This window comes from Marmota monax, unplaced genomic scaffold (assembly GCF_021218885.2).
Source record: "Marmota monax isolate L192 unplaced genomic scaffold, Marmota_monax_Labrador192_F-V1.1 WCK01_AAM20220418_F8-fsc00026, whole genome shotgun sequence".
NCBI lineage: Eukaryota > Metazoa > Chordata > Mammalia > Rodentia > Sciuridae > Marmota > Marmota monax.
The window spans coordinates 12,521,830-12,547,704 of NW_026693108.1; the positions used below are offsets into that span (position 1 = coordinate 12,521,830).

The following is a 25,875-nucleotide window of genomic DNA, read 5'->3' on the forward strand; positions in this document are numbered from 1 at the left end:
CCTCCTTGAACTCGCTGACCATGTGCATGGGTTACTTTCATCATGCATTTGAAATTATATTTTGGTGATACACGCGCTCACGCGTGCACACATACACACACACACACACACAAAGAGAGACATATGTATGCATTCAAACATTACTGAGGGCCTTCTGGTGTTTTTCCTGTTTACTTCTGCGTGACCGAGGAGACGTACCGTCACTTGCCCCTTGCAAAATGGACAGACAGTAAAATAGCAACGTTAACTGGCGTCTCCTACCGTGATCTTTTTGTGATCAGGAAACTCGAGGCCAAAGTAGTCGCCCTCCACGAGGTTGAGGTGGCTGCACACGGCGTCCAGCAACACCTTCCCTGGAGCTCTTTGCTGGGAACAGAAACAACAGGTGTTAACCCTCGAGTCGGGCAGCAGCCAAATCCCACCAGGGCTCCTCCATTAAGGAGCCCTCTCAGTTCCCGGATCTGCAGGTCTGTGCAGCTAGCCACCATCCACCGCCACGCCACCCTGAGAGCCAGGCCCAGCCACACCTCTGTGGCCTGCTCCTGCCATCCCCAAACTTAAAGGTGAATCTCTGCCACCTTCTCTCCACCCCAATCCCGGGCACCCCTCTTTCCCTTTTCCAATAGTAGACTGATTTTAGAGCAGGTTTTTGTTTGGTTTTGGTGCTGGGCATTGAACCCAGGGCCTTGTGCATTCGAGACAAGCACTCTACCAACTGAGCCATATCCCCAGCCCTTAGAGCAGTTTTATAGAAAATAGAGTCCCCTTCCATGCCACCCACAGTGACCCTGTTGCTAATGTCTCACAGCAGTATGGCACATCTGTTCTAACTGCTGAGCCAATATTGAGACATTACTGTCACCCAAAGTCTGTAGCTCTTCCTGCGGTTCACTCTTCGCGCTGTGAAGTTCTACGGGCGTTGACCAACGTATAGACAAGTCTCCACCATTATGGGGTCGCACAGAACAGGTCCACTGAATGAAACCAGCTTCCCCTAAAGATCCTCTGTGCTCTTCCTTTTCATCCCTCCACATTCCGGGCAACCACGGATCTTCCTCCTGGCTCTACAGTTACCTTCATGTAGTCATGTAGCTGGGATGGTACAACGCAAAGGCTTTTCATCCTGGTTTTGTTTACCTAGTAACACTCATTTAATGTTCCCCTGTGTCTCTAGGTGGCTTGATGGCTCATTCCTTTTTACTGCTGAATAATATTCCGTGGCCTGAATGTTCCAGTTTGTCTCTACATTCACTTACTTAAGAGCACCTTTGGTTGTGTCCATGTTTTGGTAATTATGAATAAAGCTGCTATAAATACTTGTGGGCAGGTTTTACGTGAACGTAAATTTTTAAGTCTTGTCCAAGACTTTTTTGGTAACAGTTGAAATCACATCCCCGAGCCTCTCTTCTCCTCCACAGCATTTATGCTTTCTGGCTTTGTCTTGTGTGTTAACTAGATTGTACTCACGCTGGAGGGAAATGCCGTATTTTAATCATCCTGGGATCCACAATGCCCAAAGGCCAACCGGTTTGGTTGAAATCAGTGAATGCACAAATGAATGAAAGTTACCTCTTCCCAGCTGAGTCTGTGTCCTCAATGAATTTGGGGCTACTTTATGCACCTCTATATTCCCACGGCCGAGCAGAGTACTGGCACTCCACCAGTGCCTGCTACTCATGCAGATCAATGTCAATTCTACTCACGGGAATAAGGAGCATTAAATATAAGAACCCAATTTCTACCTTAAAGAGCTTAGAATCCTAAGAAAAATGAAGAAAAATGTTTTAAAGTCATTGTTGTCCACAGTTCCTGGTTTCATACTTTCTCTGAGACGAGCAGAGCCTTTTAGGAGCCATTTAGCAACCCGGGAGACTGACAGACGGCAAGTGTGGAGGATGGGACAGCCAGAGGGGCCAATATAATAAAAATGCTTTTGCGATCAATACCACGCACTATTTATTTTATTTTTAAGCAGATGCCACTTCGTAATCCCACCCACTGAAACCTGGAAGGTTCTCACAGCTGCCTGAGGGTGGGTAATCTCCACTCAGGCTGTAGAGCTCGATGGTAGAGTCCTTTCCCATGTGCAGGTGGCAGGAGTAACTCGTGGGTGCCTGTGACCCCCATTCTTCCCTGTCAAACTCTCTCCCAAGCCCAGGCTCACTTATCCAGGGAATGGACACAGAGCACCATGGATTACTGGTCGCTGATCTTATTTCCCACCACTTTGGTGTACCATCTGTCCTGTTGCAGACATACTATGTTCAGGCACTTCCCAGTAAGGCTGACACAGCGGGAAAGCTGCCCCACACTAGTCCCTGGTGCTGGGTTCAAGTTCTCACACCTGCCTCCAAAGACCTACATGACTAACTTACGCACAGCTATTTATTCTAGGACCTCCTCTCATCCCAGCAACCCCAGTAAAATCTGTAGATGTGAATAAGAACATTATAAAAATAGGCCCCCAAATAAAAAAATGATAGAAGAACTCCTATACTATATAAGATTATTTTCCCACTCTCACGCTCTTCCTCACAATTCTCGACATTGTCTATTTGTGAACAAAAATGAGGCACCAATATCTGCCCAGCTGGCAGGCACCACGTTTCCCAGAGAATTCCTGGAACTAAGGGAATTTGATAACTTCATCTCGATTTACAGAGTCTGAGAAATGAGACATTTCACAGTTCAACACTGGAAATCTAAACAAGCAGAAAAAAAATCAATACACAATGGATGTCTTTATGCACAGGGTGTTAAACGAAGCCCTTCACAGGAGACGGAGGAGAGTTACCATCGAAACTGGGTCCCTTACTGAGCCGGCAGAGATTCGTGAAGGTGTGGAGCGGACCCTGGTCATCACACAGGCTGTGCTGAGACTGGACCTGCTCATTCCTTTAGCACTGTGAATGCTACTTCTGTCCTGCCAGAGACAAGCACCACAGTGACGGTTCCCTGCACAAGGAAGGGTTTGAAACGGATGCTTGGCATCTACCTAATAGATGACAAAGCTGGTCTTGATCCTTAAAACTTTTCTTCAGATTTATTATTTTGTATGAATGGATATAGAAAACGATTTTTTATGGTACTGAATTTATTTTTAAACACGGGGATGTTAACTTAGAATTTGAATGGTAGCTTTATAGTCCCTACATTTTATCTATAAAATAGATGCCTATAAAGTATTCTATGAGTTGTCCTGTGAATGTCAGCTATATTCAGAGATAAGAAAAGCCAGTACATAGGATCACTAGAAAGCATTTCTAAGGCTTAAATGCATCCGGACTTGACAGTTTTCTAGGTAAATGTCACCGGAATGGACTTGGCATTAATATCTCAAAGTGTCCCGAGCTGCTACAACCTAAAATGCCTCTGGATATCATGATACCATGATGTGATCAGGACCCCATTTCCCTTTCCTTTAGGAACTGACACAAAACTATCTGGGTGTATCAACGTACCCAGGCAACATTCGGCTTTGGAGAAGGCATCTCAGAGGAGGGAGGCTTGGAATGGGCTTCTTCCGCGTCCTTTAAGAAGAGCTATTCTTGCCTTTAATGAGTCCTTGAACTTCACTCTGAAAGTTATTCTGTACAAATCACACCATAGACTGTAAAAATGATGCAGCCGCGACGGAAAACAGTATGGTGGCTTCTCAAAAAATTAAACATGGAATCAATCATCCTATGATTCAGCAATTCTGCTCCTGGGTATAGTATCAAAAGAGCTGCCAGCACTGTACTGAAAGATACTCACACACCCATATACAGAGCAGCATTATTCAAAAGAGCCCAAAGATGGAAAAACCCAAATATGCACTGGTGGATTAATAACTGATGAGCGAGAGGTAGTAGATGCATATTTATTACTGAGTTCTCCATTACTCTCATGAAGTATTTGTGGCTGGGTGGCTTAAAGAAAAGAGGCATTTTTAGCGCACAGTCCTAGAGGCACAGCGGGCACCGACAAAGCCTCATGGCAGAAGACATCCAACAGGTGAGAGGAACAGAGGACAAGAGAGCACACTGTGAGACAGGGACCCGAGCAGGCTGGGGAGTGGCAGGCTTGCTCTTGCACAGCAACCCTTTCATGAGAACTAAGTCAGGGGTTCCACAAAATTCCTCGATCCCTTCCAAGGGCACACCCCTAATGACCTGAGCACCTCCCCCTGACCCCATCTCTCAAAGTCCCCACCACTTCAACACCACCACCTGAGGACCGACCTCCAACAAAGGAGCCCTCGGGGGACAAACCACATCAACGTATAGCAACACGTGCCCGGTGGCATGTTCCTCAGCCTTAAAAAGTCAGGAAGCTGTGGTGCATGTGACTCATAGATGAACCCTGAAGACACTGCACTAAGTGAACTAAGCCAGCTCAAAGGGTCACTTAAATGCAGTGACTGAGTGTGACATCCATAGAGGCAGAAAGCAGAATGGGGTTCCCAGGGGCTGCAGGGGGGATGTTAGCGTTTAATGGTGCGGTGGGGGTGGGAGTGCTGGAGACGGACAGTGGTGACGGCTGCCCAGCAGTGTCCACGTATGAATGCCACCGAGCTGCACACTTCCAGATGGTCACAATGGGTCGTGTTTATGTTCTGTATGTTTAACTACAATAGAAAATACCTAGGGAAAGTGGGAAACAGTAACTAAATGCCGGGGCTCACACTGAGAAACGACCAGAGGCTACTCACGACGTTAGCCTTCTAAGAATAAGAAAGAAAACAGCCCGGTGTGGTGGCACAGGCCTGTGATCCCAATGACCTGGAAGGCAGAGGTAGGAGAATCGCAAGTTCAAGGCCAGCCTCAGGAACTTAGTGAGGCCCTAAGCAAGTTAAGGAGACCCTGTTTCAAAATAAGAAATAGAAAGGGCCGGGGATGTGGCTCAGCGGTTAAGCACCCCTGGCTGCAATCCTTAGTGCAAAAAAAAAAAAGAAGAAGAAGCAAAGAAAGAATCCATTTTCTTTGCATCAGATCTTAGAAAAATACTGAGATAGAACCTCATTACGGAGGGAGAAAGCATGCGTCCTGCCTATTTGCTAATATTTCTTGGGATAAAGACCTTCTTTACACGTGTCTGGCAAAAAAGGCATGAGATGAACATTCTGGAAAGTGACCACAATCACACCTCGGGGCAGGCTTTGCCCTGGACGCCAGTGACGGCATCAAAAGCGACCCATTGACTAGCTGTTTGCGGCCTTCAACAAGAAAAAAGGCCTGTAAACAGGTTAATAAACTTGGGTGGGGAAAGGGTGGCAGAACACAGAGCAGACCCCCTGAAGAGCTTCTGCAAGCGCATGTCTCAGAGTGACTTACAAGCACACAAGCCCCGCACCCACAGACCTTCTGGTGCTCAGACTCTCATGCATGAGGAAGGGACACCAGTTACACAGGCATCATGTGAAAACCTGAATATGACAGTGATGATCTGACATGACAGAGATCCGACAGCAAATGTGTGTTTTCTCACATGTCCCCATCTTCTTGGGTGTTTGTACTGGGGGGCAGGGCGGATCCTTAAGGCTCACGCTGCCTCCAAGAAACCAAGTCCAGCAGGCTCCGCAGGCTGCCCGTCCTGATCGTGAGATTCCAGGCGCACATTCCTTACTGGAGGTCAACAATATTCGCAGTGTTTCATTTTGGAGAACAAACCAGTCATTAGTGAGACTATGTGATCAGATGTTTTATCGCTTTATTCTTATTGGCTTTTAATCATGCTCCCAGAAGCATCTGAATTTTAATCTACGATGCAAACAAGGCTGCTGACTCCGAGCTGTGTGTCTGTACAGCTTTCTCTGCTTTAGGGTGGCTTTTTGCAGGGGTCCTATAAAGCTGAACTTAGGCGGAGGTTGGCTCTCCCGGGGAAGGCCAGGAACTGTGCTCTGCATACCAAGTGGGGTGCACGGCCAAGGCCAGCTTCCAGCCGGTACGAACCCTGGGTCAGAGTTGCTTTAGTTCATTGGACCTTTGAGCCATTCCTATGCCTTTAAGTTATTTCTACGGCATCAAGTTTCATGCAGGAACATATTTTTTTTCACTTCTAAAAGAATGTGGACATATTCTCCTGTAGACTGGGGGTCTATTCTCCCTCCCCTTGCCCCACTGCCTCAAAGAGCTAAATAATTAATAGCCTCTTGGTAAAGCTGAAGCTCTGCCTTTCAGAAATTACCCCATAGACAGAAAACTGGACGTTTACAAAATGTGCCTCTGCCGAGGTTCGGGAGGGCCATCTCTAGAAGTGCTTTTTTCTGTTTGGGGATCCACATCACCATGACAACCACTCATCCAGCAGAAGGAACGGCTTCTTGCAAGTGCCTTGCCCTCTTTTCCTACTCACACATTTAGAAGGCAGTGCTATAATCCACTGACCCTCAACCCGTCTGATCTTAGGGCATTACTATGTCATAGATTTTCTTACAGCTTGTGACAGTTTGAGTCTGGAATGTCCCCCAAGGTTCCCGGGTTGAAGGCTTGGTCCCTAGCTGAGGACACTCTTGGGAGGTGGTGGAGAGTAGTATAGCTGGGGCCTAGTTGGAGGAAGCAGGTCACTGGGGGTGTGCCTGAAGGGGACATCTTGTCCCCACAATCCCCTTCTTCTTCCTGGCTACATGGGCCCTGGCACATGGGCCCTTGGCAGGCCGCGATGCTGGTGTCCCTGTGGTCTCTCGCTTTGGTTTCCATCCCGGATTCACACAAGTCTGAACCTCAACAGGAGCAGACGTGAAGAGCGGACACTGTGTCCCTCCCAAGACATGTGTCCCTCGTCACCCCAGGAGCTGCAGCTGAGACCACATTTGGAAAAATGGTCTTTACAGGGGTCATGAGATTAAGGACCCCAGGAGGTGAGCCCTCAACCAACGTGAGTGGTGTCCTTCTAAGATGATGGAGGGCACACCGGGAGGACATCATGTGACCGAGGAGACAAGGACAGTGTGACATAGCTGCAAGCCAAGGAACACTGAGGACCAACAGCCCTCCCAGAAGCTGGAGAGGCCAGGAGTTCCACCCGGAGCCTCAGAGGGAAGCGGCCTGCCGACATCTTGAGTTCAGACTTCCAGTCTCCAGAAAGGTGGGGTAACACGCCCCTGCTGGAAGCCCCCTGTGTGTGCTGCGTCACGGCCGTCCTAGGAAACTGTTCCCCAGCCCTCCGCCATGCGGGGGCCAAACAGGGCGGTCACTTTCAGCACTGTCCCCTTCAAATAGATGACAACAAAACACCACTGGGACTGACAGGACAACCCTGGCCTTCCACTCCTGGGCCTCAATTACCAAACGCACCCACAAACGGCAGGCTCAGTAGGGGAGGTCACTTGTTGCCCTCCGTGACCAGGTCCCTCTTTTCACTGTGACAGTGTTCCACACGAGGTCCTTTCTAACCAAAGGTCACCTCTGTTGAGACCCGCAGGGCCCAGGGAGGCAGCAAGGCTGGATCCCAGTCAGAGTGCATCCCCACCATGTGCCCGGCCTGCCCGCTGCTCAGCCAGACCCAGCTCACAGACCACAGCTGCTGAAGTCCGAGGGGAGCAGCTGGAGGAGCTCTCAGGACCCACACATCTGCTGGAAATGCCGCTCTCCTAGAAGAATCAGCACACGGCCACGGCCAGGCTTCGTGTAAACTAGGAAAATCATGTCAGACTTGTGCTAAAGATAGCAAATGGAACACCCAGCCATCTCCACCCCACCCCAGACCCCGCTAAAACGACAAAGAATGAAAACCTGAAGGAATTCCTAGAAAGAGAAAATGAGAGAGGGACAGCAAGGGAGAGATTTCCTGCAAATTCTGGAAAATGACAGAAGAGGAAGCCAAAATCTAATCAGGAAGGGAGAGGCTCAGCCATAGGAAGCAACCACATTATGCAGAACTCCCCAGAAGGCCAGAAGTGGGGGACTCCAGGTGTGTCTGATAACACAGGGTATGGATAAAAAATAAATAAAACAAAACAAAGAAACACTGCAGTTTGTATCTCATGTAGCTAAGAGCTCATAACTTCAAATCCAGAAGACTGTAAAGAGGAATATTTGGTTAATGAGGAGTAGTTTAGATTTAAAAAAAAAAGAGAGAGAGAGAAAGCATAGCAGAAATACAAATTTCACTGGAAAATGTAACAGCGAGGTTGGGAACTCCCTTCAAAACCAGAGCCATGGGGAGAGACGGGAACGCACAGTGGCCCCTAGACATTCAGCACCCCCCCGCCCTCGAGAGCCCCCAAAGATCCCAGAATTGGGATCCCCTGACTCCTGCCCAGAAAGACCCAGGAGAGGAAGCCCTACAAGTGGGACACGGGGAAAATCCGCAGAACTCTTCAGACGGGAAAAGGCCCGACGTATGTCACAGAATTAATGAGTAAATCTCATCCCAAAGGAATTACTGGAAACTTTTGGAAAGCAGGAATGATTCTAAAAGTTAGGAGAGAAAGGAAGATTAAAACATAAAAATCAGAACGTCACAGACTTCTTGAATGCAATCATCACGGCTCAATGAGAAGACGACATTCGGAGAAAGGTGCTGTCCGGCGACTTCGTCACGGTCATGGAGACATCACAGAGCACACCCAGGCATGTGTGTGTGTGTGTGTGTGTGTGTGTGTGTGTAGCCTGGGGCTCGGAGGGTCATGATGAACTATGTATCAGAAGGTTAACTCAAGACAAGAGAAATCGGGCCCAGCCTGGCATCTGGTCCTACACTGAACTTTTTATAAGTATCGTCCTGTCAAGTGATAAACAGCACTGCGCAGTAACACACAGGCCAGCACTGCAGCCGCTGCCGTCATCACCTACCGTACGTCCTGAGCAACACTGGGTCCCCTTTCACCGACTGCTGTGCAGTGAGTCCCTGACACCCACGTCACCAACACATGTGAGGAATGTGCTGTGGCTATGGTGCCACTGGCCCAGGTCTCCCGCTCCCGTGGAATCTTATGGTCCCCGAGTCCCAGCCCATCGCTGGCCTAAGCATGGTCACGGGGAGCTTGACCACATCAGGAGCCAGGCCGGGCCTCCCTGCCTCCTCCACTCTCTGGGAGGTCAGTGATACCGACTGCAAGTAAGGATACTTGAGGTCAGATGCGGTGACCGGGGTCTCACCCGTGGGCAGAGGGGACCCACCTGCACCTCAACTGTCCACACCAGATGGGCCGTTCCACCCCTGGGGACAACAGTGTCCAAGGCCACTCTTGTTTGAGGCAAGCTACTCTTGGTGCCTTGGTTCCCTTAAGGATGGGACCCTTCACCACGCTACGGGGATTACGGGACTTGGTATTCACCAGGCCCTCAAAACGGTAACTGGGACTCAGTGATGACAATGACGACGATGACGACACTGACTGATGGAGAATGGGCAGAGGGAGGAGGAAGAGCAGGACTGCAGCACTGCCCAGCAGACGGGTGGCCCCCCTCCACAGGAGACAGTGCGATCATCAGCAGGAACTGAACCCTCTACCCAGCTCTGGGGAGCCAGAACAAGGCTGGCTTTCTGGAGGAGGAGGCTGAATGCTCAGGCCAGCCACGGCTCTGCCCACAGACCTGCGATTCTGTCTCCTCGCCGCGGCTCTAGGGACGGCCGGGCTGCCCGCAGGGACACACTGTCTCCTTGTTCCCCAGCACTAAGCCCCAGCGTTCAGAACCCTCAGCAAACACACTTCAGATTGGATTTCAGAGTCCCCGACTCCAGGACGCGGAGAGAATGGGCCCTTTCATCTCCCTCGCTGTCATTCAGCAATGTCATAGCCACGGTGGCAATGTCACAACCACGGTGTCTGGACACAGCTCCCTTCTTCCTCTTTCTTCATTCCAAGAGTTTGCGCAGACTGAGTGTAAGAGTGTGTGTGTGTGTGTGTTTGTGTGTGTGTGTGTGTGATTCCTCTTGCTTTCTTATAAACCCAGTAGGAAGTGAGCAAAAGAAAAAGAAAAAAGAAAGAAAAGAGAAACCCAACCCATGTATGGGAGAGTTCAGCTGCTCACGGTGGTGGGCGCGCTGCCCCTGACTCATCATCTTTTGATAATGTGTAGAAAAAATGGATTTAAAAGTCTAAAATTTATCAGAATACCAAAAAATCCCACTCGACACTCTGGGGCTGTGTCTAATAGGCAGCAAATAAAATACCTCACAAAGAATGACTAAGGCAAGTCTGACCCAGATTGGGGCAGCTCGGGAGCCTTGCACCAGGACCACACTAGGAAAGGGCCGGCTCCCTCCTGGCTCGTTTCTCCTCGGGCTCAATCCAAGTCACAGAAGTGCATTCAGTCCATGGAAAATGAATTTTCTGAAGAAAGGGGAAAAGAAAAAAAGAACCCCAAAATAAAACAAAACTAAAACACCACCTGATATCACACACTTGGCCTCCAAAATTATTGTTCCACAGTAAGATGGGAAGTAGATATTTTGTTGATTTAGTGTTTGAACAGAAGGGTGAAAATTTTTATAGAGCAAAGTCAGTAAAATAACACTGTGGTTCCTGGCTCTCATCTTCCTTCAAGTGCTGGTGAGGTTTAGCTACCTTATCTTAGCAACACAGCTTTTCCTCAGAACCAATCTCTGCGAACACTGACTGAAAGAAAGATTATTCTGTTTAGACACTCCCTGCAGAAAACATCTTAAACATGTTTTCAATTAGTCAGCAGGGAAAATGGGAATATATTTTCAAATCTCAGAAGGAGCTTTTAATTTTTTTTTTTTTTATGCAAAAGGCTTTTAAATTCAAAATACATGAATCAAATCCAAAGCTGAGAAAACACAGCTTTCAGGGTCCTTTAAGAACGCTCAGCTCTGGCGTCAGAGAAAACCTGCCAAACAAATACTTTCTTGCTCTGGTTGGACCATGACTCATCCCCTCCGAAGCTCATGTTGAAATCTGATTGCCATGTGGCAGTGTTGGGGTGTGGGGGGCCTCGAAGAGGTGATTAGGTCCTTGAAACACATTGATGTCAAAAAACAAAAACAAAAAAATCACATCAGTGTCTTTGAGAGAGCAGATTGTCATAAAGCCAATCCCCCACTCATGTTTTGTCTCTACAGCAAGGGCCCACTTGACCTGCTTCTCTGCCATGTTATGACACTGTACAAGGTCCTCACCAGAAGCTAAACAGATGCTGGCACCGTGTTCTTGGGCTTCCTAGTCTCCAGAACCTTGAGTCAGATTAATTAACTCCTTCTCTTCATAAGTGACCCAGTCTCAGTTATTTTACTACAGCAACAGAAAATGGACAAAGACATCTTTATTTTTCATGTCTTTTCAGGTTTAATACACTGTTAACCATGGAAGTGAGGGAAAGAGGAGGTGGGCACCAGCCTAAGGTTTGTGCATCTACAAAAAAGTCAGAGTTCTAACCAAAAACTTAGCACTTACCTTTCTTTGAGAAACTAGAAAGCTCAAATTAATCTAAGCACAAACTCTGGCCTTAGAGAAAAGAAATGTACAAAGAAGCACAGAATGAAAGTACAACAAGCAGATCCAACAGAGACAGAAGGTAGCAGCCTGGGACTAGGGGGAGTGGAAAACGGGGAGTGATTGCTTAAAAGGGACAGAGCTGTGTTTGGGAAGATGAAGAGAGGTCTGCAGATGGAAAGTAGTGATGGTTAATGGCAATGTGCACTAATACCACACTGAAGAACGGTGGAGATGGGAAATCCATGTTACGTCTATCTTATCACAACAAAAACTGGAGGAAAGCACATCCAAAAATATGGAAAAATCTGCTAAAAGGAACGGTCAATTGTGGGGTGAGGGAAAACCAAGCACAACATAAATATTTCCATCATAAAGAAAGATGAATGGACGCTAACCTTTACATCCTTTCAATGTAGGAAGCTGTTACTCCTGAATATGAAGGCGCATACGGTTATGTTTGGGAGCAGCACTGAATGGGGAAGCCTGGCTTCCTACCCACCAACTACACAGCCGAGGAAAGATAAATGGCCTTACCTAGGTACGATTTCCCCATATTAACAGCAGAATAAGGATAAATCTCTAAAAGAGTGGTTGTCAGAATTGAATGAGGTAAATACCCAAGTGTCAAGCACACATGTCACCATCTTGCTCAATCAATGTTAAATCTCTAACTCTCAATAACTATGAAAACTCCTGAGTATTTTTAAACATCCCTACATTTTAAAACCACTATAAAATAAAGCTTGTACTTCTCTTATTGTCACCATCTCCTGATGAGGGATTGGGGAGTAAGAAAATGGATACAGAAGAGGGAAGGGGAGGGAAAGTGGAATCCATTCAGTCTACAAGCTGGAAAAACACTAAAAACTCTTAGGTGTTAACACCACTGTTCTGTAAAATAAGATGGCCTGCCGTTGTGCACTATGGTTTCCATGCCAGGATTTAATTAGAGAATTAATTCCAGGATAATAATGATTCCAATAGGACTCTATAAATCAGGTTCACCTGGAAACTTCAAAGCACCCACATCCTGTGTGCCCCATACGTAAAAAGCCTTGCAGGCCTATGTGAATAGTCACACCCACACCCACAAACATTCATGGCACTTGGGAACTGGGACTCTGTGCTTCTGACCTTCAATGCCATTCTTCTCAAATTCACTTTGAGTACCTGGATGGATGGTTTTTTGTTCCTTTATTTTCTCTGCCTATGTTCGACCCATCACTTACGATTACCCTGTGTGTGACTTATTACATCAACAATTTCCAAATACTTCTCAAGTTTCCTCTATCAGAAACAGTCACCTTCACTAAATCAGATATGTCAACTCCTCTACTCAGATCTTGCTTTCTATGCAGGACGTGGCCTTTATACAGGCTGAAACTCTCCGCCCAGAAATACTCATGGGCAATTTTCTCACCTCTTCTTCATCTTGGCTCAAATTTCAGTTTCTCGATAGGCCTGACCCTAAGTTGCAATCTGGGCCCACACTTCCATCCCTCTTATTCCACAATATTTCCGTTTTTCCTTTCTCCTACATTTTCTTACACTCAGAACAATACATTTCCTAATGCTCCTTGCCCACCTCTGTCCTTCCCTGCTGGGACGCACTCTCCACCAGGACACCAATCCTCATCTGTTTTGTTACTAGAACAACATGAGACAGAGAAGGTTTTGCTATGTGGACAAATGAATAATTCCAAAGCCATAATTCCATAGTGAGAATAGCACAGTCTTCAACAAAAGCAAGTAGAAAGTGGGATCAAGATTCTAACACCAGTGAGAGAATATATTTTTATTTCAAGAAATTGTTGAAATAAAGACTTGACATCTTCAAAATGCTACCAGTGCACACCACTATCAAAAGGCCCACCACAGGGAAAAACGTTTAAAGGAAAAATGACAAAACCCAGGGTGACACTCTACTGACAAGGAGCCATGTTGAACTGCCGGTCACATGACAGCCACATTTGGAAAGGCCCATCTATAGGAAGATCCATCCTGCATAGTGAATGAGTCACATCACAGCAAGTGGCCACGTGGCCTGCCTCACCCCGAGAAGGCTTCAGGGAACAGACCGAGTTTGTGAACATACAGACAAGGGCAGGCTTTTTGTGACTCAGTACTTTTGACTACCCAAAAGCTCAGGTCCTTTTGAGCTGGCTCACTGGCCACCTGGGTTGCTCCTGGGGGACTGTTTCGATGCCTGGTAAGCAGGATGCCTGGGATTCTGCACTCTCTGCTGTGAATTCATACAGGCTTTAGTTCCGGGTGGTCAGGATCAGCCTGAGCCCCCTTGGTGCAGAGCTTATCTTGAAGCAGGACACACAGCAGCCATCCCTTCCAGGGACACCGCCATGCTCACAGAGAGCAGCGGGAAGACCACGGCAAGTGTGAAGCGTAGGACGAGAGCCCGGCTGGAGATGATGCAGTGTCCGTGGGATCCCACCCAATTATAAAGTAAATTTAGTACCGTGGACAGCCTACAGTGACCTGGTAGCAACACGGATAGAAATGCCCTGTTGAAAAACTCAGAGATGTTTCTCAAAAAAACAGAGCCAAGCCATAAGGGCTACCTTTAAAAACACAAAGGCTTTCTACGTTGCCTGTAATTAAAGAGCATTCAAAACGCTAATCTGAAGGGATGACGGACAGCAAGAAATGCACAAAATGAAAGCCCAGTGTGTCCCCTTCCCAAGAGTCAAGGTTCCTTGGAGTGACGGTATTCCACCAATAGTAATGTACTCATTAAATACGTTTTTTTTTCCAAATTTATAAACAATAGCAGTGGTGCTTAAAACAAACCCAATTAAAATACCAAAAGACAATGAGCCTGTTTTTGAAACACAGATTCAATCATCTGGCCAAAATTAAACATCCCTTCAAAGAAGAAGTAGAGTTCCCAGGTTTGCCTAGAAATTGGACAGTTAAGACTAAATTCTGACTGGCACAGACAACAAAAAGATCTAATTTTAAAAGCTTGGATCTGCTTCCCGCCGTCTAACTTCTTAGTTAACCATGCAAGACAGCTTGAACATATTTTAAATAGGGATGCCAAAAAAGAAGTTAATTAGAGCTTCATATACTATTGAGTGTACGCTGGGTACTCTATTTCACAAAAACCACTGCGAAAATTGCATATTGTTCTCTCCTCCTTAAATGCATGATTAGTCCAAATTGCACTGAATGAGGAGAAGCCTCAGGAACAAATATGTTTGTAAAAAAGAAAGCAGAAGACAATTCATAAAAACCACAGAAGGGCAGTCAGCGTGGTGGGGTGGGGGAAGCGGGAGTTAATAGGCCTTCAGATCTGCAGGATGGAAAGTTCTGGAACTCCATTTTCACAGCAGCATGAGCCTGAACACTGCTGAACTGTACGCTTCAAAATGGGGAAGGTGTGAAATCTTATTCTGGGTCGTTTTTTTAAATGCGGTTTTAGAAACAGGCAAGAATGTAGAGAGGATTCGGTTTCCAAGATGGAGCCTGTGGAAAAGAATACGGCCCTGATGCTACGGCAGGCCAGGATGGCTTCTTAATTTGGGGGGACAAAAATTAGAAACGAGTGGCAAACCCTACAGACAGGCCATGCGCCTGCCATTGGATGGGATCCCTCATGAGTTTAGGCGTGAACAAGTAGCGCCACCGCTGGTGTCTTGATGCTTAAATTTTCACTCATTTTTCAAAGCAGTCTCCTACTGAGGGATCGCCCAGTGGAAAAATTTCAGAAGCATTTATTATGTCGTTAACAGCTCCGTTTTCACTCAGTGTGCCTCCCAGCCTGTCAGGGAAACCTATGAAGAGCAGGATAAACGCGCTCTGTTTTCTCTGCTGCAATGCCCTGTGGCTGTCTGGTATTGAGAGCACAGTGCAGATTTCAGGGCCTGGTGCTTCAGGTTTGGGGTATGCTTTCTTTTTTTTTTTTTTAAACACATGAGACATGACTCTCACCAACATGCTGCTTTTGCAAAATCCTCAGCCACAAATACTTTCTATAAGAGTGCTCTATGAAGATCTGAATGGAAAAGCTACCACATATTAAGATAAACGCTCTTGAGAAATCCCCGGAATGGGGACAAGAAGTTTGTGACTCTCCAATTGATCAATGCCTTTTGACACATTTGTGTAATTTCGAATTAAGGAAGTTGATTCTGAGTACAAAATGGATTAGCAAGACAAGACAGGACCAGTATTTCTCCTGCAGTCGGTGACCTTTAACCCTGAAGTCACCACTGGTTCACCAATGAAGAAAGTGTGATAAGACTGTTTACTCCTAAAGGAATCAGCCCAGCCTGTGTTTAATTAATCAACAAGCTGATGGGATAGACAGGAGCCCTCATTTTTAAGTACTTATTCTCTAGATAAGTACCAAGGCCAGTACATACAGGACAGAGCCATCGACAAGGATAGGAAAAAACCCTACTGTTTGACGTGCCCCTGGGTTCAATCCCTTGTACAACAAACAAACAAACAACATAAACAAATATGTTATCCTAGAAGCACTGTTCTCAGTACTATTGGAGAGATGGGTTGTTGAAATACAGCAATGAAATAATTTCTGCTATTTCAACATCAAATGCCTAAACCTTGTCTGACTCGTGGTTTATTTCTACAAATCTTCTTCATGGATTATTTATCAGTGAACAAAAGAAATGTTGTAATGCACCAGTGGCTCCCAGCAGTGTCTAGAACTGCTTCAACAACATCTGCTTTTAATCCTTTATCCCATCTTGCTACAAAATTTCAATTATTTTATTAATGTCTGAGAGAGAGAGAGAGAGAGAGAGAGAGAGAGAAAGAGAGAGAGTGAGTTTCGTGGCTTGGCTAATCAACAGATCTCCAAATGCCCATCATAAATGATAGTTAGGGCAGAAGTGGGGGTCTTGGTGGCCAACAGGTACGTTAGTGTTGTCGTCACTGGATGGTTAAGGTCAGAAACAGTACCCCAAAGGCCCTGGGAAAGGAGGCTTTGTTCCAAATGGCCAAAGGCAAAGGGGAAAGGAAAGGAATTTGCACAGAACAGGGTTGTGAAGACAGAGGCTCCCTAAGGAAGCTTGGGCACACAGCAGGTATGGTCAGCGCGTTTTCATCACAGAAAATAGACCCGTGAGTGTCCCATCTTTCTTTTCAGAGAATTGTAGCCAACACTTTTTTCCTTCTGCAGACATTAGAAAAGGCTAAGAGGATCATTTCAAAAAGTAAAAAGTAAACTCTTTCCAGAAAATGTCAAATCACATTTCTATCAAGCTCTTCAGACTCAAATTGTGGATCATCAATTTCAGCGCAGCAAAGACTTGCAGACAGTTATAAATGAAATGCAAAAACTTTAAATACCAAGGTTACACACTACAAAATCAATCTTACATAAGGAGCCATGCACCGGTGCAGCAAGAGCTGGACTTGGCTTGTCCGTGTTGCCAAAACACACACCCTGCTTGGAGGTGCCAAGATTTCCTCATGAAAATGGGATTTCCTTCTTGAAAGGCTGCGTGATAAAGTGGGAGAGGAACTGGGACTTTTTTTTTTTCTTTCCAACCTACAAATATAACCATGAAGGAAATCAAGTGAGAAGCCACTTTCTAAACCAGGCTTTTACAAAGACTCAGTCTTCAGATGAAATGAGGTAAGACTGTCTTAAGCCTGAAGTCAGACCTTAGGAGAAAAATTTCCTGGTGTATTCAATATATTAACCAAGTCATGAAACTCTTTAGACATAGTTCAGTGGTACAGAAACTCAGAATGTACATTTGTTATAAATATAAAGATGACTACATTCTATTCTGGTTCTCGAGGATTTAATTGCTCTGAAGCTAACTTCCTTATATGGGCTTAAGAAACTATTGACACTCAACAGGAAGGCAAAATTATGGGGCTCTGAGTTCTGGAAAAGAAGTCAGTGTTTCCCTCTAAAGACTGAACAAAGTTAGCTGCAAATAGTATGTGAGAATCGAGATGTTTTGCTTATTTATATAACAGCAAAATTAATTAGACCTGCTTTTTAAGATCTGTTTTTCTTAAAAGTAAAGAGTTAATAATTAGGGATATGCCGATTTGAGATACCTTAAAAGGTATCCTTCAAGAACTTTCTTCTACAATGGAGCAACTGAGAAATAACAGACCTACAGATCAAAACAAGTATGTAATGTTTCCATATGCTAGGAATGATCTAGAAATATTTAATAGGCATACATTCAATGTATGACTTATTGATATCATAATAACACAAGTCTCCGATGCCTAAAATAACCGTATCTCCAAAGCCAGCAAGAAAAGTGAAGCACTGTGTGTTTCCCATTTTGGAGACCATTTGGCCCACATTTTCTTTTCAGAGTGCTGAGGACTCAACTCAGGCAAGTGCTCTACCACTGAGCTACATCCCCAGCACTTTTTTTACTTTTTGAGACACAGTCTTGCCAAGTTGCTCAGGCCGCCTGGAACTTGTGATCCTCCTGCCTCAGCTGCCTGAGTAGCTGGATTACAGGTGTGTGCCACTGGGCCCCACTGAACCATATTTTAAATCTACTTGCCTAATTCCACTACCTTGGCACACCTGTTTAGACATAGCAATGAAAATCTAAAACTTCATTGTTAAACCTATGACTCCTAAGTGCCAACCAAAAATCAAGTTCCTCTCAAAAGTATTAAAAGAATAATGGATCATCTTACTTACTATAAGCAACAAATGCTTTCTGTCACCACAGATGATTAAAAATAAGATAAATTACATCCAGGGCTGCCATGCAAGGCAGTTTTAAGCCATGTTTAATGTGGGTAGCCCTACTGCTTCCTGAAGTTGTGTAGTGCCAGCAAACATCTAGCTATGTTACTGTTTTTTAAAATGTGGACTTACACCCATAAACTCTTCCTGTTGAGAATGCAACTATTTTTCTCACTCCCCCATGGCAAATAGCTACTCTGCCAAAAGTTTTGGAGAAACTAGCTTCTAGGACAATAATCTCTGTGTTGTAGACACTAATGTGTATGTGTGGCATTTAGGGCGTGGTGCGTGTGGTGTGTGTGTGTGTGTGTGTGTGTGTGTGTAGGTTTGTGTGTGCTCTCAGTTGGTTGGGTTTTGGCTACCACACCACATGGTAGCCAAAATGAAATGAAAAATGAAAAATTTACACAATGAAATGAAATGAAAAATTTACACAATCTTCAAGCACTTTACATCCAGGGTGCTCCCTGAGTGGTGCTTCTTGGACAATTCCCAGGCAACAGCCTGTCTTCCGTGACTCCACCTGAGCTCCTCAGTTCTCCTCTGGCTCCACCTGAGCCACATCCTGGTCTTGGTCACGTGGCATCAGGACCATATTCCACTACAAAGCACTGCTCATCAAAAGGAAGACAGCGCAGCCCTGCAGCCGTTGCCAAACAGGACAGTGATCTAAATCCTGATGTCCACGGAGCAGGTGGACTCGGGTCACAGTCAGGCTGGTGCTCCATCTGGGTGAGCCAGCAGCCTGTCACTGAGAATTCCTCAGAGTGGCAGGATCACACATGAAAGACCTTTCAGGTGTCGCTGAACATCCTGTCTCTATTGAACCCTCACAGAAGCCTGCTAGGAAGTACTGGAGGAAGAAACCGAGGGCACCTTGCGCCAGTTATTAAATGACAGACTTTAGATTGACACTCAGGTTTACCCAATTCCAAAGCCTCGGCTGGGCAGGTACTGAAATCCGGATCTCTAGATGACTCATTATGGCAAACATTCTTTGATTCCATATGACAATTTCCCAACGACAATGCTCAAGATAGCTGCAGTTTAATAAACGAGGAGCTAGAATATGGAGGCTGTGTGAGGCAGGGGGTTCCTGCACCGATTTCTGGAAAGGGTCAACAGTTCCTTGCACGTGGCTCCTTCTCGTCTCCCGGCTCCACCTCAACATCAGACCCTCGCTGCTCTGCAGCAGCCCTGCGTCAACTCCCTGGAAAGGTCTCTGAGCATCGCTGTTTTTGTCCCCCTTCTAACAGCCCAGCCATCGCCTCAAGAGCACCACACCACAAACCCCTGGAAGAACCCGATGGTGATTTTTTTTTTCCCCCTGAGCTGTTTTCAATTCTTAGAAATTTTCCCCAGACACAACCGTTTTTCTAAGTGTAGCTGTGTCTTCCTGCTGACGGGGAACTCGGGTTTGCTTCTGTTGCCTGTTACCTTCGACCGGTAACTGAACGGCCAGACTGAGAGGTGTGTGCCTTGATGACCCCACTGGGTCCCCGGTTTCCAGCCACAGGGAGCAGGCCAACAGGAATAAAATGATCCAGGCAGAAGGGTTCCCCTACTGCATGAGGTCCGCGGAGACGGCGCTGCTCTCCTGGACACACAGCAGTCCTGGAGGGCTGTCTGAACGCAATGGCTGATAAGACCAAGAGCCTTTTATTGGTGTCCAAGGAGAGAACGCGCGACCGCGGTCACTCTGCTCTTCTGTGGCCACCCACAAGCCACAACCAAACTGCCAACACCTTGATCTTGGACTTGCAGCCTTTAGAAGTGTGAGAAAATAGATCCCTGTTGTTTAAGTCGCCCTGTCTATGGCACATTGCTAAGACAGCCCCAGGTGACCCAGATGCCACCTACTCCCAAAGTTAGAGGGGATCAACTAAAAACTCAAATTCCAACTCGACCATCTTCAGAAAACAAGTGAAGAGAAACCAACCCATCACCCCCATAGCTAAAAACGGCCTGAGACTCTGAAGAAGAGGAACCGCATCTTACGGGCAACATGTTTGTAAATCAGCACCTCCAGGTCACAGCCCTGAAGGAGGCCACTCAGGAGGGGGCTCCGTTTACTAAATCCTGCTCGCACTCTTTCTGGTAGCGGCAATTTCCTTTTTACTCAGCTTTGTCAAAACTATAACCAACCATACTTATTTCCAAACGATATGTTGCACACAATAAATAGAAGGGATTTTTGTTAATTAAAAAATAAGTGTAAAATATGACTATCCTTTCTTTCAGAGAGAAACAGTGGGGACAGGGAGAGGGAGGGGGAGGGAGCCAGAGGCAGACAGGAGGCCCTGCCTTCGACACATGTGCTCTCGCTTTCTGAGAGGAAGCCCCACACGTGCCCACAGCATCTGCTGTAAACTGTGATACGAGAGGTAATTTTAGAATCCGTCTTACAGGTTTTTCCTTCCTAGGTTTATTAAATAGGAAGTAAAGAAGACATCTGTTTGCTTTCCAATGGGCTCTTGCTAAGCACGAGTTAATTTTTTATCGTGAAATTACCCATCCCACATGCTCAAATGTCAGGTCTAATTCTGTCCCTGCAGATATCACATCTGACCTCCCAAATGCACCTGAAGGAGAGAACACCATTCCCACTCAAGCTCCTCATGGTATAATCTTTGGGTGAAAGTATCAACGTGGCCTTTGGGCAGCTGCCTGTTATGAATGGAAGTTTAGCCGTGTGCCTCAACAGAACTGGCACTGGTGCAGGCTGCCACTTGGAGGTCCTTAGGTGGGAAGGGAAGACACAAGGACGAGGACAAGGGGAGTCTGGCCCAGGAGACCCAACCATGAGAGCACTCGGCGGCACAGACCTGGGGTACTGGGCACTGACCTTTCCCAGTGATGGACCTCACGTGGGTGGGTGAATGTGGTGGGGCCCTGGGCCTCAGGGGTGAGTGGCACCAGGAAACAGGAGTCTGCCAAAGGTCAGGGTGTGTGCTGTGCGGTGCTGGCTGTGACCTTGGGCAGGCACCTCATCTCCTGATCTGTGAAACTGGGGATGAAAGTCCCGGCCTAGTGGGGTTCTCGTGGTGATTCACACGTGCTCACAAGGGGAGGAACCGAGAGCAGAGCTCCCCGAGTGGTAGCAGAGCTGGGAGCTGCTACTGCTCGTCAATGGGGGTATGACCGTTCTCCTAGGGAGTCCATCTGCTGTGAAGCAGGATGGTGACCAGAGGCCAGGAGAAGGGGGTGCGGGGTGTGAGACAACTGGTCCCAGCCAGGAAACTACAGTACAGGCTTTGTCCTACAAACTAGACCAAAACAAGAAGGTTCAGGGTGGCCTCTGGGCCTGGACACTGGCCAAACCCAAGACACAGCAGAATCCCAGGGGTGGGCCATAAGGAGGGAACAAATTAGAGCCTGATTCTCCTGCCTTGGGTTCAGGAGCCAAGTGGAGCCGCATCTGCAGGAAAGGGCTGAGTGGGGGTTGCACGTGGCCTCTATCTCTTGCCAGACTGGGTCCCAAGCATGTGACCTGTCGCTACAGCATCTGCCCAGAGCAATTCACCTTCCTCCACTCATCCACCCAGAGGGTACCTTTTTGTATTTCTGGATAGGCCAGACAGCCCAGCACCTGCCTGAGATGGGCTGACGCACACTCAGGGACTGGGAAGAACCTCCAGTCAGATGCTGGCACAAATGGCACTGGGTGACAGCGGTGAGAGGTGGCATAACCCAACTGACATCGTGGGATTCTGCAGAGCCCCCACCTCCCCCAACCCGTTCCATACAACTGCGTGTTCACTTTATAGATGGAAAAGCAAAGCGTGGGCCACACTGTCTGTAGGAGGGATCGGCCTGAAGAGCTGAGACTGTTTAAGATTATTAATGACAATCAGATGCTGCAGAACGTAAGGCTGTAAGAGCTATTTTAATTGAGGGTTGTAATTATGACTCAGCCTTGAAACAAAGTCAGCTTGAGCCTCTTCCTGCCTGGCTGCTCACTCCACTGAGCTGGAACTCAGAAGCCACCAGGGAGTCCTCCCAACTATGGCGACTCAAACTTAATAACTATTCATGAAGTTTAATGTCCAAGGTGACCAGGGGAAGGAAGGAGGAGAGCAGGTGTGGATGACTGAACGCTTGTCATTCCACCGCCTTGGCCTTTGTAGTCATCTTGGTCTTCCCAAAGAAGCCTGATTTTTTTGGAAGAACAGCACGGGACTCTCACGAGACCACCGTTCTCACATCTGTCCCCTCACACTCCCATGTGGGGACAGACAGGCCCAGGTAATGAGTTGAGCAGGTCATGAATTCAAATCTGCGCAGCTTGACCCACACTCGGCTGTGGGGACTGAATGCCTTTGCTTAGAGCATTTCACCCTTAATTAGCAGGGCATTGTCAAGGAGCAGCCGTCGGAAGAGCCCCAGGCAGCCTGCAGAGCTCCCTCCTTTTGGCCATCTGCTGCCGGGCCTCTCAGCTCTGGGGTCTCAGCCTCCCTCGTCCCCATGGGTCCTGGTGCCCTTCCAACCTTCTCCACTCGGAGCCTTTGAACCATCTGCTGTCCATGATCTAAATCCCCAGGAAAACAGACAGTCCCTCCCAACGCAGATGTAAAACCCACCCCTCCTCCGGCTCCTCCCTTCCCTGATCAGCTCATTCTTCTTCCCCAGAGAGGCCCAGGAACGGCTACCCTGGGGGCCACTAGAGCCGGATTATTCACGAAGTCTAATGTCCTCAAGAGGAGGTCAGGAGTTGAAGGCCTGGAGGACCTCATGAGAGCAAATTCCATCATCCTGTCGAGCCAGCTGGGTGGTGGATGCCAGGACACCTCCCCCTCCTTTCTCAAGTCTGTCTTGAAATTGTAAAAATCAACAATAATGTTGTGGAGGGCCTAACGCCACTTGGTCGGCACTGTCAAGCATCGAAAGAAACTTGCATTTATTGAGCACCACTGAATGCTGTGGATTGCGTGAGCCGTTTCATGCACACGAATTCTCCTGGTCCTAACGGTTCCCTAGGAGACAGGGATGACCCAGGGGAAGCTTGATTATTATCAGGGCATTTCAGAAGCACTGGGATACAAACAGCAGTTCTAAAGCATTTTTAAAGATCAAATAATAACTTCTAGCGCCTGGTAGACTCCTGGTAAAACGTGTTCCCTGCTCTTTCTCACTGAGAAGAGTGGTTCCATATGCCACACATCCAGGGCTCCCTGCACACCCCCTCCATGTGTCCACAAGGTACTCAGGCCCAGAGCGTCCCTGTACACTCAGGGCACCCTGAGCTTCAAGCTCAATAACTTGCACAATGGTGGAGGGCCAGGATGGAACGCCAACCCTGAAGCCAGCGATTGCTGAGACCATGCGGACGCTCAAGGGAGTTTTTCCTTCTTTACTGAAAGTGAAACGTCACAGGAGCTCTGGGAGGGAGGGGGAGGCACAGTATGGGTATGGATAAGAGGGAGGCTGAGCGGGACCGTGCCCCTTGTCCCTCTTGGGTCACCTGTTTCACAAGTCTTGTTTTGAGGGCTCCTGTCCTCTTGCTTGACAGAACGACCTCAGATCCATGCTCAAGTTAGCAGGACAAGGTGTGAGGGAAGCATTAGGTATCTCAGGGGAGATGGTGCCCACAGTAGTGAACGGCATCAGCTCCCTAGGGCTGCAGTGACAAAGTGCCACCAACAGCAAGACCTCACACAGCAGATCCACCCTCTCACAGTTCAGGAGGTCAGGGGGTCAGTGGCTTCCTGGTGGAGACTCTAAAGGAGAGCACCCCTGCTTCTCCCCTGCTGGTGGCTGGCCGTCCTTGTCTGGTGGCCACATCACTCCACTGTCACATGGCCTTCTCCCTGTGTGTCTGTTTCATCGGGTTCCTCTTCTGGGTCTCTTTACACAGTAACCAGTGTCCTGGGCTGGGGACCCATCCATCCTCCTCCAGGGACCTCATCTTTACATGTCTTCATTTCATCTGCAGAGACCCTACTTCCAAGTGAGATTAAATAATACCAGGGGTGAGGACTTTAATGTGTCTTTGGGGGGAGACCCAATCTGACCCAGGACAGCCTGTCTTCCTGAGCAACCCGTGAAAGGAAGAAGAAAGGAAAAAAGAAAAGTTGTGATGCGGGTTTTGTTTTTCCAAGTTTTTTCCTTATAAATAATGTTCCCATTTCCAAATCCACCCATTCACAAAACACCCCTGCCAGCTGGGCCACTCGGTATGCCTCTGAGTCAGGCTGACAACTCTTCTGAACGAGAGAGCACTGCGTGGCTTCTCCCCACATCATCACAATGAAAACTGAACCCCAGCAGAAACCTCCCTTCTCCATCTCAAACCTGAACCTTGGCCACGGAGCAGTAACCATCTTAAGGAGAGTGGTTTGTGTGCAAACCAGCAAACCTATCATTATAGGAGACCAGTCCGGCTCATCAAAGTTGATTTTTTCAAAGCAAAAGTTCTTTGTGTAAGAATTTCAAGGGCTTTTACTTTGAAATTTCTCTACAGAGATTTTTTTAAATTAAAAAAAAAAAAGTCGCCCAAGGAATTGCAACAAAACAGTCCCCACTTCGCCAATACACACACACCCCCCTTACCTGATGTTCCATCTGTCAATTTTCCTTGCTCTTGGCTGGCAGGAAAAGCTTGAGAGAGCTTGTCATGGAACGGAAAGATGCTGAATATCCAGAAGGCTTGGTGCAGAGCAGTGGGTGGGAGTGGAGGACACAGAGTCGTGGTGCTTTGGAGCCCGAAGCTGGGCTGAGTCCCTGCCTCCACTCCCTGGCCACAGGCCCTTGACACAGGGCCGAGCCTCAGGGCTTCAGCCTCCTCCTCTGTAAAGTGAGACTACTGCTTCCCTCACAGGTTTGTGTTAAAGACGAAAAAATGTCACATGCAAAAGGGACATCTCAAGGTACCCAGCCCCCAGTGGAAGTTGAGTGGTGACGTCGCTGCTCTGTGTTCTATAGTTTCTGCTGTAACTATCATTAATAGTCTTACTAATTCCGAGGCCTCAGGCCTGTCTGCTGTGGAATTTCCTAGCTACCTCCTCCGCCTTCCACAGGCTGAGCACAAGCAGGGCCTGCCTCCTGCTCCAAGAACCCTGGCAGTCCCTGGGAATGTCTCTGCCGTGCCCTTTGACCTCTCCTGCTCAGGACCCGACATCCCCAAGGAGTTGAACTCCCTCTGCAGACAGAAAGACGGATACATCAAGATTCTTCTCAAACGGGAAATTCAAAACAAACGAAATCTCAACAGACAATTTGGGTATACTGATAAATACTGCGTTTCTTAGGAGGTCAAGTTACCATGTGAAACCAATCTAGGTTGTGGCCACGTCACCCACCCCTGGCTGAGCCTCTGGGCCAATAGCTGCTGCAGCGAATGTGGCCTCCCAGCGTCTGAAATCTACCACGTTGCCAGGCTTGTCACTGACATTCCCCCATCCTCACATGTCCAGTGAGAACCTCTACCTCGTAGCCTCTGTGGAACAGCAAAATAATTTTTTTAAAATTCTTAGCTGTAAATTCCTCAATATAACCTGCTCAAGACCATGTTAGGGCGGTGGCGTCTGGGCCTGTGCACAGCTGTATGAGTGACAGGGAGGATTCCCTGATGAGCACCTGACTACCAGCACTCAGGTTTATTCCAGTCTCTGGTGGCAGTCCTAAGAATCGGGGAGCGTTTTAGCAGTGGGTTTGAGGAAAGGCCGCTCCCTGGGCAATCCCAGGCAAGCCCAGACACCGCTGCTCAGAGTCAATGGGGGACGGAAAGGGGGTGCCATGCGCACTGTGTTACAGAATAATAATATTCACTTCAGAT

General features: G+C 47.4%; 1 protein-coding gene across 8 annotated transcripts in view; it reads right to left on the minus strand.

Annotated features, from left to right (window-relative positions):
- Nucleotides 1–25,875, minus strand: part of Farp1 (FERM, ARH/RhoGEF and pleckstrin domain protein 1) — a 259,842-nt gene that overhangs the window by 98,455 nt on the left and 135,512 nt on the right. For 7 of the 8 annotated variants that reach the window (XM_046454767.2, XM_046454766.2, XM_046454771.2 and 4 more), the window contains one exon: nt 262–366. In XM_046454767.2, the coding sequence (XP_046310723.1) occupies nt 262–366 (105 nt within the window). Of the gene's footprint in view, nt 1–261; nt 367–24,650; nt 24,678–25,875 lie in introns of those variants that run through there. The other variant, XM_058582772.1, reaches the window with a different exon arrangement.